The 16112-nt window shown below is 38.0% G+C and overlaps 1 protein-coding gene across 1 annotated transcript in view; it reads right to left on the minus strand.

Moving 5' to 3' along the window:
- FAM228B (family with sequence similarity 228 member B) overlaps positions 1 to 16112 on the minus strand; it is a 35614-nt gene that overhangs the window by 2467 nt on the left and 17035 nt on the right. Inside the window, exons 5-7 of the mRNA XM_060168978.1 lie at positions 12297 to 12384; positions 12046 to 12202; positions 3251 to 3358 (exon numbers count right to left, since the gene is read on the minus strand). Of these exons, the coding sequence (XP_060024961.1) occupies positions 3251 to 3358; positions 12046 to 12202; positions 12297 to 12384 (353 nt within the window). The remainder of the gene's footprint in view (positions 1 to 3250; positions 3359 to 12045; positions 12203 to 12296; positions 12385 to 16112) is intronic.

Here is a 16112-nt window from a genome sequence, read left to right on the forward strand (position 1 = left end):
GTGGTAACTGGTAAATGTGGTAGAGAGATGGTAGAGATGGTGGAGGGATGGAAGAAGGGCAAAATCAGGAGAGGGAGCTAGGGAAATCCTACAGTCCACCTTCTAGAGGACACCTCTATTGTGCAGCTGCCAGGGGCAACTCTCTTCATTCCCTCTGAACCAAGGAAACCTGCCTCAGTTTCTTCTACTCACTCCCTTTTGGCAGGGGGAGAGGGTAGGGAGGGTGGCCCACTGCTTCCTGTCTTCCGGGAAGACTGCCATACAGAGAAGTTGTTCCCAGCAGCTCAGATTTTGGTATCAGCAATTGCTGCCTTGTGTATTACAAGATGGAACTACACCGGCTCTCACTGCATCCTGGTCCTCATCCCTGTCTGCCTCCTAGCTCAAGAAAGTTCAAGGAAGAAAAGTGCCCTTTAGAGTTGGCCTCTTTGGGACTTGGATTCTATCCTTCCTGGTAACATAGAGGTTCTTTTTCCAGAAAGGATGACCCTGTGTTTCCAGAGGGAGGAACCAGAAAGGAAAAAATTCTCCTATCAACTCAATTGTAGCATTTAATATTTTATTTAAATTTGAAGCTGATGAGTTCTATATGAATTTACACATTTTTATGAAAAATAAACCCAAATAAATAGCATTACCTTGCTCTAGTAATATTTTCATCTGAAATTTCATTGCTGCTTAATCAAATAGCTGAGTGAGGGTTCTCTGGCATATATGAGCCCCTCACAGAGGTGTCCACTGTGGCTTCCCTGGGAAGGTCTAACTCTACCAAAGACAAACATGCCTCTTCCACCTCGATGCTGTAATTGGTATGCTTCCCTAATTCATGGAAGAAAATATAATCTTCCTCCTTCCTCCAGGGGGAGCTCATGAATTTAAGCCTCTAGTTTAAGCCCCTAGGTACTCCAACAATGCAATATTCTCCTTCATATCTGAGTCACACTCTGCTATAAAAGACATTAAAGGACAAAACCTCTCCTTTTATACAATATATAAAAATTAAATAGGATTAAGATGTTTATTATCCTAAAACCTGACTCATACAAATATGTATGAGACCATGGCAGTTACAGATTGCAGAGGAACTTATTACTCTTTTGGAGCCTAACAGAAAAGAGTGATGCTAAAGCATTCCATCTTTTAAGGATTTCAGCTACCAAGTGAATAGGGCTTAATTTCAATACTGCCTATTATCCCTCAACTTCAGCTCCCATTCAAAAAAGCAGCAAAGTGTTAAACCACACCTCAAAAACACTGAGAAGTCCACAATGGCGAGCACCATCTCTAACAGTTATCTGTTTCTACTTTAAATCACTAAAAAGACCCTCATGAGGCAACCAGTTGTTCTCTCTGCTGGACATGTCAGAATCAAGCATCTCTAAGAGCTCTCTGGCTTCTGCCACGTTGTATTTATTCAACAAATTCTGAGTTTATTCAGAATGAGGAAAGGGAAACTACTGCAGCTTACTTTCGAGCTTTTTAGGAACAGAGAACTAACTGTAAGCCAACCTCCTAAACATCATGTAAGCTCACTTATCTTCTGCCTTGCTAGGTTCTTTTTTTTATTATTATCAAGTTTTACTACGATATAATTTATGCACCATAAAATTCACCCATTTTAAATGCACAAATCAATGATTTTTAGTGTATCTCCAGAGTTGTGTAACCACCACCATGATCTAGTTTTAGAACATTTCTATCAGTCCAAAACCTCATGCTCACTTACAGTCACTCTCCATTCCCAACTCCAGCCCCAGGCAACCAATAATCAACTTCCTGTCTCTATAGATTTGCTTTTGCTGAACATTACACTTAAATATAAATAGAATAAAAATTGTGATTGTATTCTTTCACTGAGTATAATAGTTTTGAAGTTCATCCGTGTTGTATAGCAAGTGTAAGTACTTCTTTTCCTCTTAATTTCCAAATAATATTCCATGTATGGATGCACCACATTTTGTTTATCCATTCACCACTTTATGAACATCTGGGTGGTTTCCACTTTTGGGCTATTATGAATAATGGTGCCATGTACACCCACTCATACACAAGCCTTTATGTGGCCATATATTTCCATTTCTCCTGGATAGAAACCTAGGAGTTAAATTGCTGGTCACTTGGTAATTTAATGTTTAACTTTTTGAGAAACTGACAAACTGTTTTCCAAAGTTGCTGCACCATTTTACATTCCCTTCAACAATGTCTGAGGGGCATACACCCAGAGAAAACCATAATTCAAAAGGACATATGCACCCCAATGTTCACTGAAACACTATTTATAATAGCCAGGTCATGGAATCAACCTAACTGCCCACTGACAGACGAATGGATAAAGAAGATGTGGTACATATATACAATGGAATATTACTCCGCCATAAAAAGGAACAAAATTGTGTCATCTGTAGAGACGTGGATGGACCTAGAGTCTGTCATACAGAGTGAAGTCAGAAAGAGAAAAACAAATATCGAATATTAACACATATATGTGGAATCTAGAAAAATGGTACAGATGAACCGGTTTGCAAGGCAGAAATTGAGACACAGATGTAGAGAACAAACATATGGACACCAAGGGGGGAAAGTGTGTGCGTGGGGGGGGGATGAATTGGGAGATTGGGATTGACATATATACACTAATATGTATAAAATAGATAACTAATAAGAACCTGCTGTATAAAACAATAAAATAAAATTCAAAAAAAAAGAAGTAAAAAAAACCCAAGAAAACAATGTCTGATGGATCTCATTACTTTTAATCAGATACTTAACCAGTTATGTAACTATGTAGAGAAATCTCTTACTTTTAATTCCATTAACTAGTAAATTGAGATGATTCGCCATGTTACACACACAGTAGTATGTACCACTTTTCTGCTTATAACCTCTCTTCACTCTGGGTACAATATTGTAACAGCTACTACCCACCAGAACTAGTCCAAAATTCCATTTTTACCGCTCCAATTCAATTAAAAACCTCCTAACCTTTAACTTTAGTATGAGTTGTTAACAACTTTTTTCTATGTCTATGCTTGTTATTTCTGAATGTGTCAGCTGTTTGTTCTTTAAAACCAGAAAAAGCTGAGGAAAGTTGCCACCTTTCCCAGTGGTGGGAAATGCCTGATGTCCAGCCACAAGAGTCTGGTGTATTCCTTGGCACCGACCCCAGCAACTTAAAATGATGGCAGGGGATGAAAACACAGCCAAGCATGTTAAATGAAAGAAGAACAAAGCTATGGAATAACAGGCTTACTTGTAAACAACTGCTTTTTCTTCTTCCTGGGATTCCAGAAGATGAGGAGTTTTTGCAGAGGGTTTCAAGTCAAAACTACTTTCGTTAAAATTCACTTTTACTTTTAACCTTTAATAAGATAACAGGTGTGAGAGGATGTCCTGAAAAGAATATTAGCTTGCATTTATACAGAAATCATTGTTATACATTGACTGCTACGTATATTGTCCAAAATATCATTACTTCAAACTGGTGTGCATTCTTGGGTGTTTCAGAATTGCTGAAACTATGATAGAGACTGGTTTACTATTTACTGAGACCCTAGAATCAGCTAGGCAAAGTTTAAAGTATTCCCTATATCCTACAGCTTATACTCTAAATGTAAAAAGAAGCTCCAGAGATTGTCATTTACAAGCATAAACGTAAAATGCTTTTCCTAAGAAAGAATCCAAACAACCCATTTCCCAGTCTCCTTTGCCATAAGGTGGCAGGCAGGTGCCTTAGACCCCTCTAGTCTTGCCCCAGTCAAGAGATGGTTGGGGGACTTCCCTGGTAGTCCAGTGGTAAAGAATCCACCTTACAACTCAGGGGACGCGAGTTCGATCCCCGCTCACGGAACTAAGATCCCACATGCTGCTGGGCAACTAAGCCCACACGCTACAACTACTGAGCTGGCGCACCTCAACTAGAGCCCACGCGCTCTGGAAAACGCGCGCCACAACTACAGAGCCCACACGCCCTGGAGCCAGCATGCCACAACTAGAGAAGAGAAAACCCACAGGCCACAGCTAGAGAGAAGCCCACGCACCACAACGCAGAGATGGTGCGCCGCAAGGAAAGGTCCTGTGTGCCGCAACTAAGACCCAACGTAGCCAAAAATAAATTAATTAAATAAATAAATAAATAATAAATCTTAAAAAAAGAGTTGGTTGGAAGGGTGATACTGGCCCTGTGAGGAGCATCCATTTTGTTGGCACAGATTACAGCAGACCTGGTGGGGTTCTAAGCCAACCACTGGAGCAGCAGCTTCCTGATTCAGCAGTTTCCTGATCATAGTAGAAACAACACATCCCTTGGCCAGCCAATTCTACACTGTGATTTTGGGAGTTATTTCTGAAATTCAGCCCTGTTTCTTAAGACCTCCCAATGATTTCATGAGCAGTGTTAAGTCCTCAATAAATGAATCCTTTTCTGGGGTGGCTTCAGTTGTCTGAAACCAAGAGCCATTATCGTAACTAACACACCCAGTACACCTAGCATGCAAATAGCCACACAAAGAATTAATGGAGGGCTTCCCTGGTGGCGCAGTGGTTGAGAGTCTGCCTGCCGATGCAGGGGACACGGGTTCATGCCCCGGTCCAGGAAGATCCCACATGCTGCGGAGCAGCTAGGCCCGTGAGCCATGGCCGCTGAGGCTCCGCAACGGGAGAGGCCACAACAGTGAGAGGCCCGCGTACCGCAAAAAAAAAAAGAATTAATGGAAAGGATCAGTCTGATCCTGATTTAGTCAGAATGAATATTCCTAGAGAATGTGGATTTTGAAATATGTTTTGAGTAAAAGAAATCGGTATGGCAAACATTTAGATTAGGGTATAAAGCACTACTAACAAGAGGGAAAAAAGGGTTTCCTGTGTTAATATATCTGAGAAGGACTAATGCAGTGGCCCATTTGTCTGCAGGAACATTCTTAGGCAAAGCTATCCTGGGGCAGAACCTTGAGATGAGAGTAAATACTAAGGGTACCAAACAATAATGAAAAGGTTGGATGAGAAGAGTATTATCGGATTAGACTTCTCAACTACCTCTCCTGCTCAGAGCAAACCAAAAGTAGGGACAGGAATGTCCTTAGTCAAGGAATCCAATGGCTTCCTCTCAGTTCTCTATATTTGGCATAGTGCCTGATCCTTCTTGTCACCCTTTCCTCTCCTGATATCTGTGGCAAATCACAGACTGCTTCTTCTGTCTCCTTTTCTTCTTCCCACCTCCTAAACTTTATAGCACAACCTTTCATCTCAGTATTTTTCTTTTTCCCAGTATTCTCTCCTCAGCCTATCTAATCCATTCCTATGCTTTTACTCTCATTTCCAAAGTGAACAACTCTTTAATTTAGTTCTCCAACCTCAAATCCCCTTCTCTCTTGAGCTGTTGCCTCACTTTTCCAACAATCTGTAATACATCTTTACTTGAAAGGACTACCAGTATATAAAACTCAGTATGAACAAAACTGAACTCATCAATTGCATTTCTGAATCTGCTCCTCCTATGTTCCATCTTCTGCTGATAGCACCTCCAATCTTCCAGTGACCTAGATTTATATAGCAGGGTCTTTGGCCTCCCCCTCTCCCTGCTCATTACTTCATTAGTCCATGAAACAAGCACTTTATGCCACTCAATTACTATCCTCAAGGTAATTACAGTACATGTAAAGAGATATATATATATATATATGTATATATATGAACAAAAAATATACTGTATATAGTAATGGCTGACTAGCAGCTCTGAGGCAGTGATCTTCAAGCAGTTTTGTTTATATGCTCCTTAAAAGAGTTTTGAAAAACCACATAACCCCTTGAACATTTTAAAGGTGACACCTATAATTTTTCATTGCAAGTTTAAATAAGTTTGTATCTTAATAGATTTTTTAAAATATCAAATATTCATTAAGATAAAATGAGTATTGGCCTTACAAGCAAGGAAAATTTTAGGATACTATGTGATAAAATATATTTTAACCACCATATTAAATAAAGCACACTAAATCTGAAAACAATCAAAAAAACTGTTATCAGAGGATTATAGCTATTATATTTTGAAATTCTGACAGTACCAGAAAACATTCCAGCTATATTTAAAAGAAGCATCAGGACTTCCCTGGTGGTGCAGTGGTTAAGAATCTGCCTGACGATGCAGGGGACACGGGTTCGAGCCCTGGTCTGGGAAGATCCCACATGCTGTAGAGCAACTAAGCCCGTGCGTCACAACTACTGAGCAACTAGAGAAAACCTGCACGCAGCAATGAAGACCCAACGCAGCCAAAAATAAATATATATATATAAAATTTAAAAATAAATAAAATAAAAGAAGCATCACTAAATTATACAGCTTTAGCTACTCCAAATTCAAAGCAACCCAACACAGACCAAGTACCCTGATTCTGTAGCATGCCTTTAAATCAATCAATTAATCAGTTAATTAAAGTAAAATAAAATATATATGACAGGGAAATACAGAAAGACCTGTTGGTTAAGTTTTCTTGCTTCATCATTAAAGGAAGTCTCTCAGAAGCCAGTATTTTTATTTGTCCCTTTATTTGGTACCTTAAAATTTTTTATAACCAGGTTGAAAGATATGCCTCTCTTTTAAAAAGTGGGATAAGAAGTCATATGAATGCAGGCTTGTTCTCAGGCAGATCAACTTTTGGAAAGAGTACATATAGACTTCAGAATTTGGAAGTTGAGACCCTTAAGACTATCCATGCCTATGTACACCTTGGTGTCTTTACAAGCTGTTACTGTATATTTTGAAATTCACAATTTGAAATTCACTGCTTTGAGGGAATCCATTTACTTCAAACAACTAGACCCTGGATAGAATGTACCCTTTGAGGTGTCACTAGTCTTACAAGAGAAGGAGGGGGTCTTTAAGAAAAAAACACACACACAAATGTAGTAGACGCTAGAGGTGTGGGAACTTACGGCCATAATGGTGGGCAGCAAGGGCAGGTGGAATAACAGATAATAATCCCTGAGGGCAGATGCCAATAACAGAGCTAACAGAATACTGAGCCCTGTCTATGCCAGCTGTAAGGTGGGGACACTACACTTGAGACTGCCACACTGAGCCTAGACATTTGAAGGGAGCTGGTTAGGCCCAGGTTGATGGCATCCCAGCTACTGGCAGAGGCAGAAACAGAAGCAAATCATCTGTGTAGATAGAAAAGTTTCCCCAATTTAGGCCAATAGTACACCCAAAGATAAATTGAACTCACAAATAAAATTCACTAAGCATACGAGAAAGCAAACCATTATAAATGAGAATCAGCAGAGAAAAACAAAAGATTTATTAGCATCCCCCCAAAATACAGAATTTGGAATGATCAAATATAGAATGTAGAATGGCAATATATAAAATGTTTAAAGAAATAAATTATCCAATCACCAAGACTAGAAAACAAGAAGAGCCTATCAGGAATGAAGAAGCATATGGGGTGGGTAAGGGGAGAAAATTTCAGAAATTAACATTTTAATATTCAACACAGTAAAAAAAGAATAGTAAACTGGAAAATATATCCAAAGAAATTACCAAAGGTGATGGAAAATATGAAAGAGATATTAAAAGTATTAATATATAAGATATTTACATATGATATATACAAAGACTAATATTTAGTACAAGGGCTCAGATAAGCCAGTCTTCCCCAAACATACTAGCCTCCACGAGAGTGGAGCAATGTGATACACAGAGAAAAATCCAGAAAATCATCCAAAGAAAACATTTTCCTTACCATATTAGTCATCTCCAGAACCTTCCTGAGGAGGAAAATAAATACTGCAATTGGAACCTACCATGTGCCCATTATTAGCTCAATATAAAATCAATATTCTCAATATCATCACCTTCACATACAACCTGAGTTAAATCTGTCATGAACAGATTCCTGGTTTGGGTAGACCCTACCTAATTACTAGAGTTAGGCTTATGATTCTCAAAGACAATGAAAAAAAGTAGAAAGCCCATTCTTTCAGAATTCTGTCTTAAGGTTTATTTCTGGTTTATGTAACATTTACAGTGCCATTTATAGCAAATTTTTTTAAAAATAAGAAAATTATTAGAGTTCTGTTTCCATTTAAGGATGAATCAACACTGGTTCACAAAATGTAACAGATGTACCACACTAATGCAAGATGTTAATAGAGGAAACTAAAGTGGGGAATGGGGAGGACAGAATATACAGAAATTCTCTTTCTGCTTAAATTTTTGATAAACTTAAAACTGCTCTTAAAAATAAAGCCTAATAATTAAAAACAAAAGATATCAGCTAAAACTTTAATGAATGCTTAAAGGCCAAGTGTGGGCTAGCATGTCATTTTGGAATAGCTGGGGAGACCTCATACAAGAAGTGTTTACACTCATGAGCAAGCTCTTTTCCATGGGCCTGCACCAGGTGCTAACAAGAAAGACTGGGCACAGAGCAGAAAACCAGAGAAAACCCCCATCAGTGGCAAAGATATGCAGGAAGAGATTGACAGTGCTAGGTAAACAAGTGCCCTTCCCACTTTCCTGGATCCTTCCCCCTTACAAAGCAAAGCATTAAGCTGCTGGCGTAAGGGAAGCAAACTCTTTTTCCCCCAGGGTGATAAGCAAAGATCTAGGGCTTTTGGGAGAGGAGTAAAAGCAAACTCTATCTACCTCTGGAAGAGGGATGAGAAATCCTCTTATATCCAGGACAGACTTAAGGCTCTATTGTTACTAAGATAGGGATAGGAATTAATACCCTCTGTCCCAGGAGGAGGTGCAAGAAATTGCCTGTGCCCAGAATCCTATACTTAAACCCAGCAGAGGTATGCTACTATTGGAAGAGGGGCAGGAAACTACCATCCAAGAACAACCACAGACATAAGTTAGTGTTTGGGTGCTACAGGGAGAAGAGAAAGGAACTCTAAGAAAACCCTACTCCTGAGGCTCAAGTATATAGGGCTTGCCTAAAACTGAGGCTAGGATAAAGAAAACAGAGAACATTCCTTTACCTCCCTCTTTGAGCCTACCAACAAGCAACAGCAGAATACTTCTGGCGGGGTCTCCCCTGGTGGTGCAGTGGTTAAGAATGCACCTGCCAATGCAGGGGACGCAGGTTCGAGCCCTGGTCTGGGAAGATCCCACATGCCGCGGAGCAACTAAGCCCGTGCGCCACAACCACTGAGCCTGTACTCTAGAGACCATGCTCCGCAACAAGAGAAGCCACCGTAACGAGAAGCCCATGCATCACGACAACGAGTAGCCCCCACTTGCTGCCAACTAGAGGAGGCCCGCGCGCAGCAACAAAGGCCCAACACAGCCAAAAATAAATTAATTAATTAAAATAAATTTTAAAAAAAAAGAATACTTCTGGGATGAAGCAAGACCATGGAGACACCTCACTCCCTCCACCTCTGTGATGCAGCCTTGCAGGGATAGCCAAAAACTGAGGAGGGCACAGGAACACCTGAGAAAACCCCTCAGGTACCCCAGCCCCTACCCTAAGCACAAGGTAACAAAAGCCCACCACTAGAGGCATCTGAAGTCTGTGATGCATTGCAAGTTACAATAGCAATAATAATACCTAAACCCTGCTCAATTTCGGACTAGGTAAGCCCAATTCTCCACGCTAATGCCTGACAGAAGAAAAAGCATATTCATTTCTAGACATAAATATTCACTCTGTTCTATTCTACCTCTAATGCCTAGCATTCAATTAAAACTTACAAGACATGCCAAAAAAAAGCAAGACAAAATATCCCACTGTCAAGAGATAAAGCAGTCAACAGAACCAGATTCAGAATGAACCTGAGCTGGAACTCTCAAATGAGGAACTTAAAATAACTATGATTAATATGTTAAAGAGTCTAGTGGAAAGATGAATAATATGAATGAGCAGATGGAGGATTTTAGGAAAAATTAAACCTATGTGAAAAAAATCAAATGGAAATACTAGAAATAAAAATCATCACATCTGAAATGGAGAATTCCTCTGATCGTCTCTTCAGTATGTAAGACAAAGCTGAGGAAAGGTTCATTTGATGGTGATCAATAGATGGGACACAGCTGAGGAGAGACTCAGTGAACTTAAAGATAGGTGGGTAGAAACTGTCCAACTAAAATACAAGAAGAAAAAATACATAAATAAATAAAAACAGAGTATCTAAGAACTAAGGGACAATATCAAGTGGTCTAACATACATAGAACTGGAGCCTCAGAAAGGAAAAAAAAAAAGAAGAATAGAACTAAAAATAGAACTACCATATGACCTAGCATTTCCACTCCTGGGTATCCAAAAAAAACAAAAGCATCCCAATGTTCACAGCAGCAGTATTTACAATAGCCAAAATATACAGTCAACCTAAGTGTCCATCAACAGATCAATGAGTAAAGAAGATGTGATACACACACACACACACACACACACACACACAAAACACACACAATGGAATACTACTCAGCCTTGAAAAAAGAATGAAAATTTGCCATTTGCAACAACATGCATGGATTTGGAGGGTATTATGCTTAGTGAAATAAGTCAGACAAAGAAAGACAAATATGGTATGATATCACTTACAGGTGGAATCTAAAAACTAAAACAGGGGCTTCCTTGGTGGCGCAGTGGTTAAGAATCCGCCTGCCAATGCAGGGGACACAGGTTCAGGCCCTGGTCCAAGAAGATCCCACATGCTGCGGAGCAACTAAGCCCATGCGCCACAACTATGGAGCCTGTACTCTAGAGCCCACGTGCCACAACTACTGAAGCCCGTGCACCTAGAGCCTGTGCTCTGCAACAAGAGAAGCCACTACAATGAGAAGCCCAAGCACCGCAACGAAGAGTAGCCCCCACTCGCCGCAACTAGAGAAAGCCTGCGTGCAGCAACGAAGACCTGACCCAACACAGCCAAAAATAAATAACTTAATTAAAAAATAAATCAAACTAGTAACTATAACAACAACAACAAAAAGAACAGACTCACAGATACAGAGAACAAACTAGTGGTTACCAGTGGGGAGAGGAAAGGGGAAGGGGCAAGTTAGGAGTAGGGGAGTAAGAGGTAAAAACTACTATGTATAAAATAAATAAGCTGTAAGGATATTTTTGTATAGCCAATATTTTATAATAACTATAAATGGAGTGTAACTTTTAAAAATTGTGAATCACTGCACTGTGCATCTGAAAAACTTATATAATATTGTACATCAACTATACTTAAGTTAAAAAAAACACGGGGGAGAGATAAACTGGGAGACTGGGATTGACATATACACACTACTATATATAAAATAGATAACTAATAAGAACCTACTGTATAGCACAGGGAACTCTTCTCAATACTCTGTAATAACCTATATGAGTAAAGAATCTAAAAGAAGAGTGGATATATATATATGTATAACTGATTCACTTTGCTACACAGCAGAAACTAACTTTTTTTTTTTTTTTTTTTTTGCGGTACACGGGCCTCTCACTGCTGTGGCCTCTCCCGTTGCGGAGCACAGGCTCCGGACGTGCAGGCTCAGCGGCCATGGCTCATGGGCCCAGCTGCTCTGTGGCATGTGGGATCTTCCCGGACCAGGGCACAAACCCATGTCCCCTGCAACGGCAGGCGGACTCTCAACCACTGCGCCACCAGGGAATCCCTAACACAACATTTTAAATCAACTATACTCCAATAAATTTTTTTAAAAACCACACAGGAAGAATGAGGCATAAGAAATATCTGAAGTGATAACAGCCTAGAATTTCCCCCCAAATAATGAAAGACATCAAACCACAGATATAAGAATCTCAGTGAACCCTAAGTAGGATCAAACAAAAAGAAAGGGGAAAAAACACCTACACACATCATAGACTAGCTAATGAAAACCAAAGACAAAGAGAAAATCTTGAAAGTACCCAAGAAAAAAGAAACATCACATACAGAGGAACAAAGACAAGAATTACAGTAGACTTCTCATTGAAAAATGAAATAGTTTTTAAAAATCATAATTATGACAAAATATATATCATTGTCTCAAGAAACAGTTTTCAAATTCGAAGAGGTTCCATAATTTCTATCATACTAACCATTACCTGCTCCTTTTACAAAATTCACTCTCTATGTAGTTTGTAGGCAGTTTAAGCCACTCATTTGGAGTCATAAAGTGCCTTGAATTAGAAATTCCTGGAAATCTGGAATGCAGTTTGGCCTTCTCAACCTCTTTAAATTCTTTCATTGTAAATATTCTGCCTGTAGGAAGATGAGCAACCTAAATTAGCATCCTTAAATGCAACTCCCATTGCTCTTGGGTTATGAAACCACATAACAATTAGAAACTAAGTACCAGTCTCACACTGAAGAAGAATTCTTTTTCCATTGTCTTTGTCATATTGTGCCTTTTTCAAAGGGTCACGAAATGGTGGGATGGTAACCTACAAGAAAAACACTTCTTTGAGGACTGGGTTCCAGCTCTTTTTCAGTCTATTCTAAGCATCCATGCCAAGCTCTTATGCCAGAATAACCAAGATTACAGCATCTACAAACTAACAGTAATCTAATTATTATATATATTTAACAAATTACAAAGAGATGGCAGCACTCCAATACATCTCCTAACAAGGCCCTTCAGCCAAAGAAGCATGGTTAGCTCTTGTTTTAATAGCCTTTTCAGATCACTGTGGATTTCTTTTTAGATATCAATACTATACCCAAACTCAACAAGTGGCAGCTTCTTAAAGGTCAGTTATGATGTAGAATCTGAAACCATATCAATGAATTATTCAAACTCTGCTACATTAAAATCCATTGGTCCATCTTGAACTTGAACTCTGAATGAATCTTTTATCCATATCATGAATTGGTTGTTTAGAGAAAATTAGATCACTGAGTTATGTGAGGTCTTCCAAATGTTAATACATTTCATTATACAATAATCACATTCATTAATATCATCACCAGTCTCATCAGTAAAGTCTTTGAGTATTTGAACACTGTCACACATGATGGTCAGTATGATATTTCAAAAATTCAAATTTTTGTTTGAAAGTTCACATTTTATCACTGGCAACAAATATTGTCAGCTGTTTTTCTTGAAGTGACAGACTCACTTCATTAATTTTCCAGAAAATGTCTACCAAACACCCAAGACATAATAAACATAGTCTGTAAGTCATTCTTTCAAGTAAAAATGATGTTCCATGAAAAAAAATCAGCCAGTTCAGCTCACAATTCAAACAATCATACTGTATTTCAGTATGCAGAAATGTTCTTTGCATACCTCCCATTTCATCACAGAATATTAAAAAGATGTGTAGAAAAGTCCAAGACTTGGAGGGAAGGAATGAATTAGGAGTTTGGAATTAGCAGATACAAACTACTGCATAGAGTAAAACAGATAAACAACAAGGTCCTATTGTATAGCACAGAAAATTATATTCAATATCTTGTAATAAACTATAATGGAAAAGAATCTGAAAAACTAAAAACCCAAATCACCTTGCTGAACACTAGGAACTAACACTGTAAATCAACTATACTTCAATTAAAAAAGGGGGGAGTAAGACTTAATAAAATTAATAATTTTTTTACTGTTTGATCAAGGACATTAAGTGAAATTGAATTTTTTTTTTTTTTACTGTGAGTGCATGACAGTGAAGAATATGAGTACAGTACCAGTATAATTTGGTAACACTGACTTAAGTAGCTCTAAGGTACTAGCAGTTTTACCCAACACTGCTTTTGTACCATCAGTGCAAATGTCAACACAATGAAAAAGGCAAATAAAATTTGGCACTATTATGAAAAGTTTTGGCCTAATGGACCCCCTAGAAGGGTTTTGGGGCTGTCAAAGGTCTATGTACCTCACTTTGAGAACTGCTGCTATAACCTCAAAGTGCTCAGCTTACCTTAAGAGGTCACCTATCAGCTTCATTTAGAGCGGCAACATGGTGAAAGAACAGAATGGAATTCTGGTACCCAAAAGATCTGGTTTCAGACTTCCCTAGTGGTGTAGTGGTTGAGAATCCGCCTGCCAATGCAGGGGACACAGGTTCGAACCCTGGTCCGGGAAGATCCCACATGCCGCAGAGCAACTAAGCCCATGTGCCACAACTACTGAGCCTGCACTCTGGAGCCCGCGAGCCACAACTACTGAAGCCCGCATGCCTAGAGCCCGTGCTTCGCGACAAGAGAAGCCACTGCAATGAGAAGCCCGCGCACCACGCCGAAGAGTAGCCCCTGCCGCAGCAAGAGAAAGCCCGCGCACAGCAACGAAGACCCAACACAGCCAAAAATTAAATAAATAAATAAATAAATATTTTAAAAAAGATCTGATTTCAAATCCCAATTCTAACCCTTACCAGGTATGCTACTAGTTAGTATGTCTAAGGATATAACTCTAAACTCTCAGTTTAACTCTGACCTATAAAAATAGGGACAATAGCACATACACACACCCTAATTTGGGGAAAAACTTAAAAGACCTGCTTTGCCCTGCAACTACCAGCAGTTTAAAATGTCTATGATTCAAGGTAGGTTTTTTGTTTTATTTTCTTTAATAATATCCACTATTAGCAAAAGTGTGGAAAAAATAGATTCTCGGGAGGAGGTACAAATTTATATAACCATTCTGAAGGACAATTTCGTGATATGAATTAAAATCATGCATAATTTTTAACCCAGCAGTTCTACTTCTAGCAACTTACCCAACGGAAAAAATTAAGAAATAAATAGTTACAGGGATGTTCATCATAATGTCATTTATAACAACAATAGATCAAAAACAATCTAGAGGTTCAAAATAAGGAATATGTTAAAAAAAAAAAAAAGATGGTATAGCAAGATAGTATATGTGTTTAGAAACGTACCCGTACTCTGCTATTTACAGCTGTGTAACCTTGGACAAGTAACTTAACCCACCCGTGCCTCACTTGCCTTATTTGTAAATTAGCAGTGAATGCTCAAATAAAGTGAAAAGAAATCTTAACATTTGGTTAAGCTCTCAATGCAAGTTAGCTATTAATAACAGAATACCATGTATTGATTACAATTGTATATTTACATTTACTGACAAAGAAAGAAAGCAAATCATAAACTGCTGAGAAAAAAAAGATTTTAAAACTTAATGTGTGGTATGATCCCATTCTTGTTAAATAAAAATGTGTACATATACCTACCCATAGAAAGAAGTCTTTTTTTTTAATTGAAGTATAGTTGGTTTATAATTAGAAAGAAGTCTTGAAGAATATACAGAAAAATGTTCATGAGTTCATTCTGGGTAATGGAATTGTGAGTGGTCTCTTATTATTTATTTTAAAATTGATTTTCTCATTTACATATCATAAAAATATATTACTTTTGTAACAAATTTAAAAGTCTGAAATTTTTTAACGTTATCTATCACCCAATTATTATACAATATTTTCAAATTTTACAGAGGTTTAATTTACTTTGGACTTTGGCTTTTTTGTTCCTTTCTAAGATATGGAGATGGGACATGATTCTTAAGATTTTACTGCATTCATTGGAAATCACTAAAGGACTACTTATATATTAGGACTGCTCAAAAAAACAAACCACATAATACCAAAGTTAAAATTAGAAATCTACCTTCAGAAAATTCGGGTCCTCTTTTTTCATGTAAAAAGGATCATATTCTTTTGGATCATAATGCTCTATAAATGCATTTCCCTATAGGAAGGAAATAAAACCACACGTAAGAACAAGCAGTCCATAATTAATTTTGAGCATAACAGGACTCAAGAGTCAAACACACAGTTCCACTCTTATGCTTTGAAATGGCATCAATGACAGATGCAAAAGGGAAGGGAAGACCAAATTGGAAATTAAATTTAATGTATTTAAGTAAGAAATATTATAGTGATAGAAGGAATCTACTTAAAATTTGCAAGATTTTAATAAAGGATGTTGGAACACTAAAAGATACAGGAATTTGTTTTTAGGTACTTAATATTCAAACATCTCAGATCTCTTAAAAATGCCAGGAGAACAGAAATATTTTATAGCTTTATAAATAATCAAGTTCCAGAATAAAACACAAAAAATTCAAAAAAAACATATACCTTGAACCTAGAGTCCAATTTTTTTAAATTGGTATATAAAATTAACAATTACATAGGAGAAAGAAAGAAAAATTATACTA

This window comes from Lagenorhynchus albirostris, chromosome 13, assembly GCF_949774975.1.
Source record: "Lagenorhynchus albirostris chromosome 13, mLagAlb1.1, whole genome shotgun sequence".
Taxonomy (NCBI): Eukaryota; Metazoa; Chordata; class Mammalia; order Artiodactyla; family Delphinidae; genus Lagenorhynchus; species Lagenorhynchus albirostris.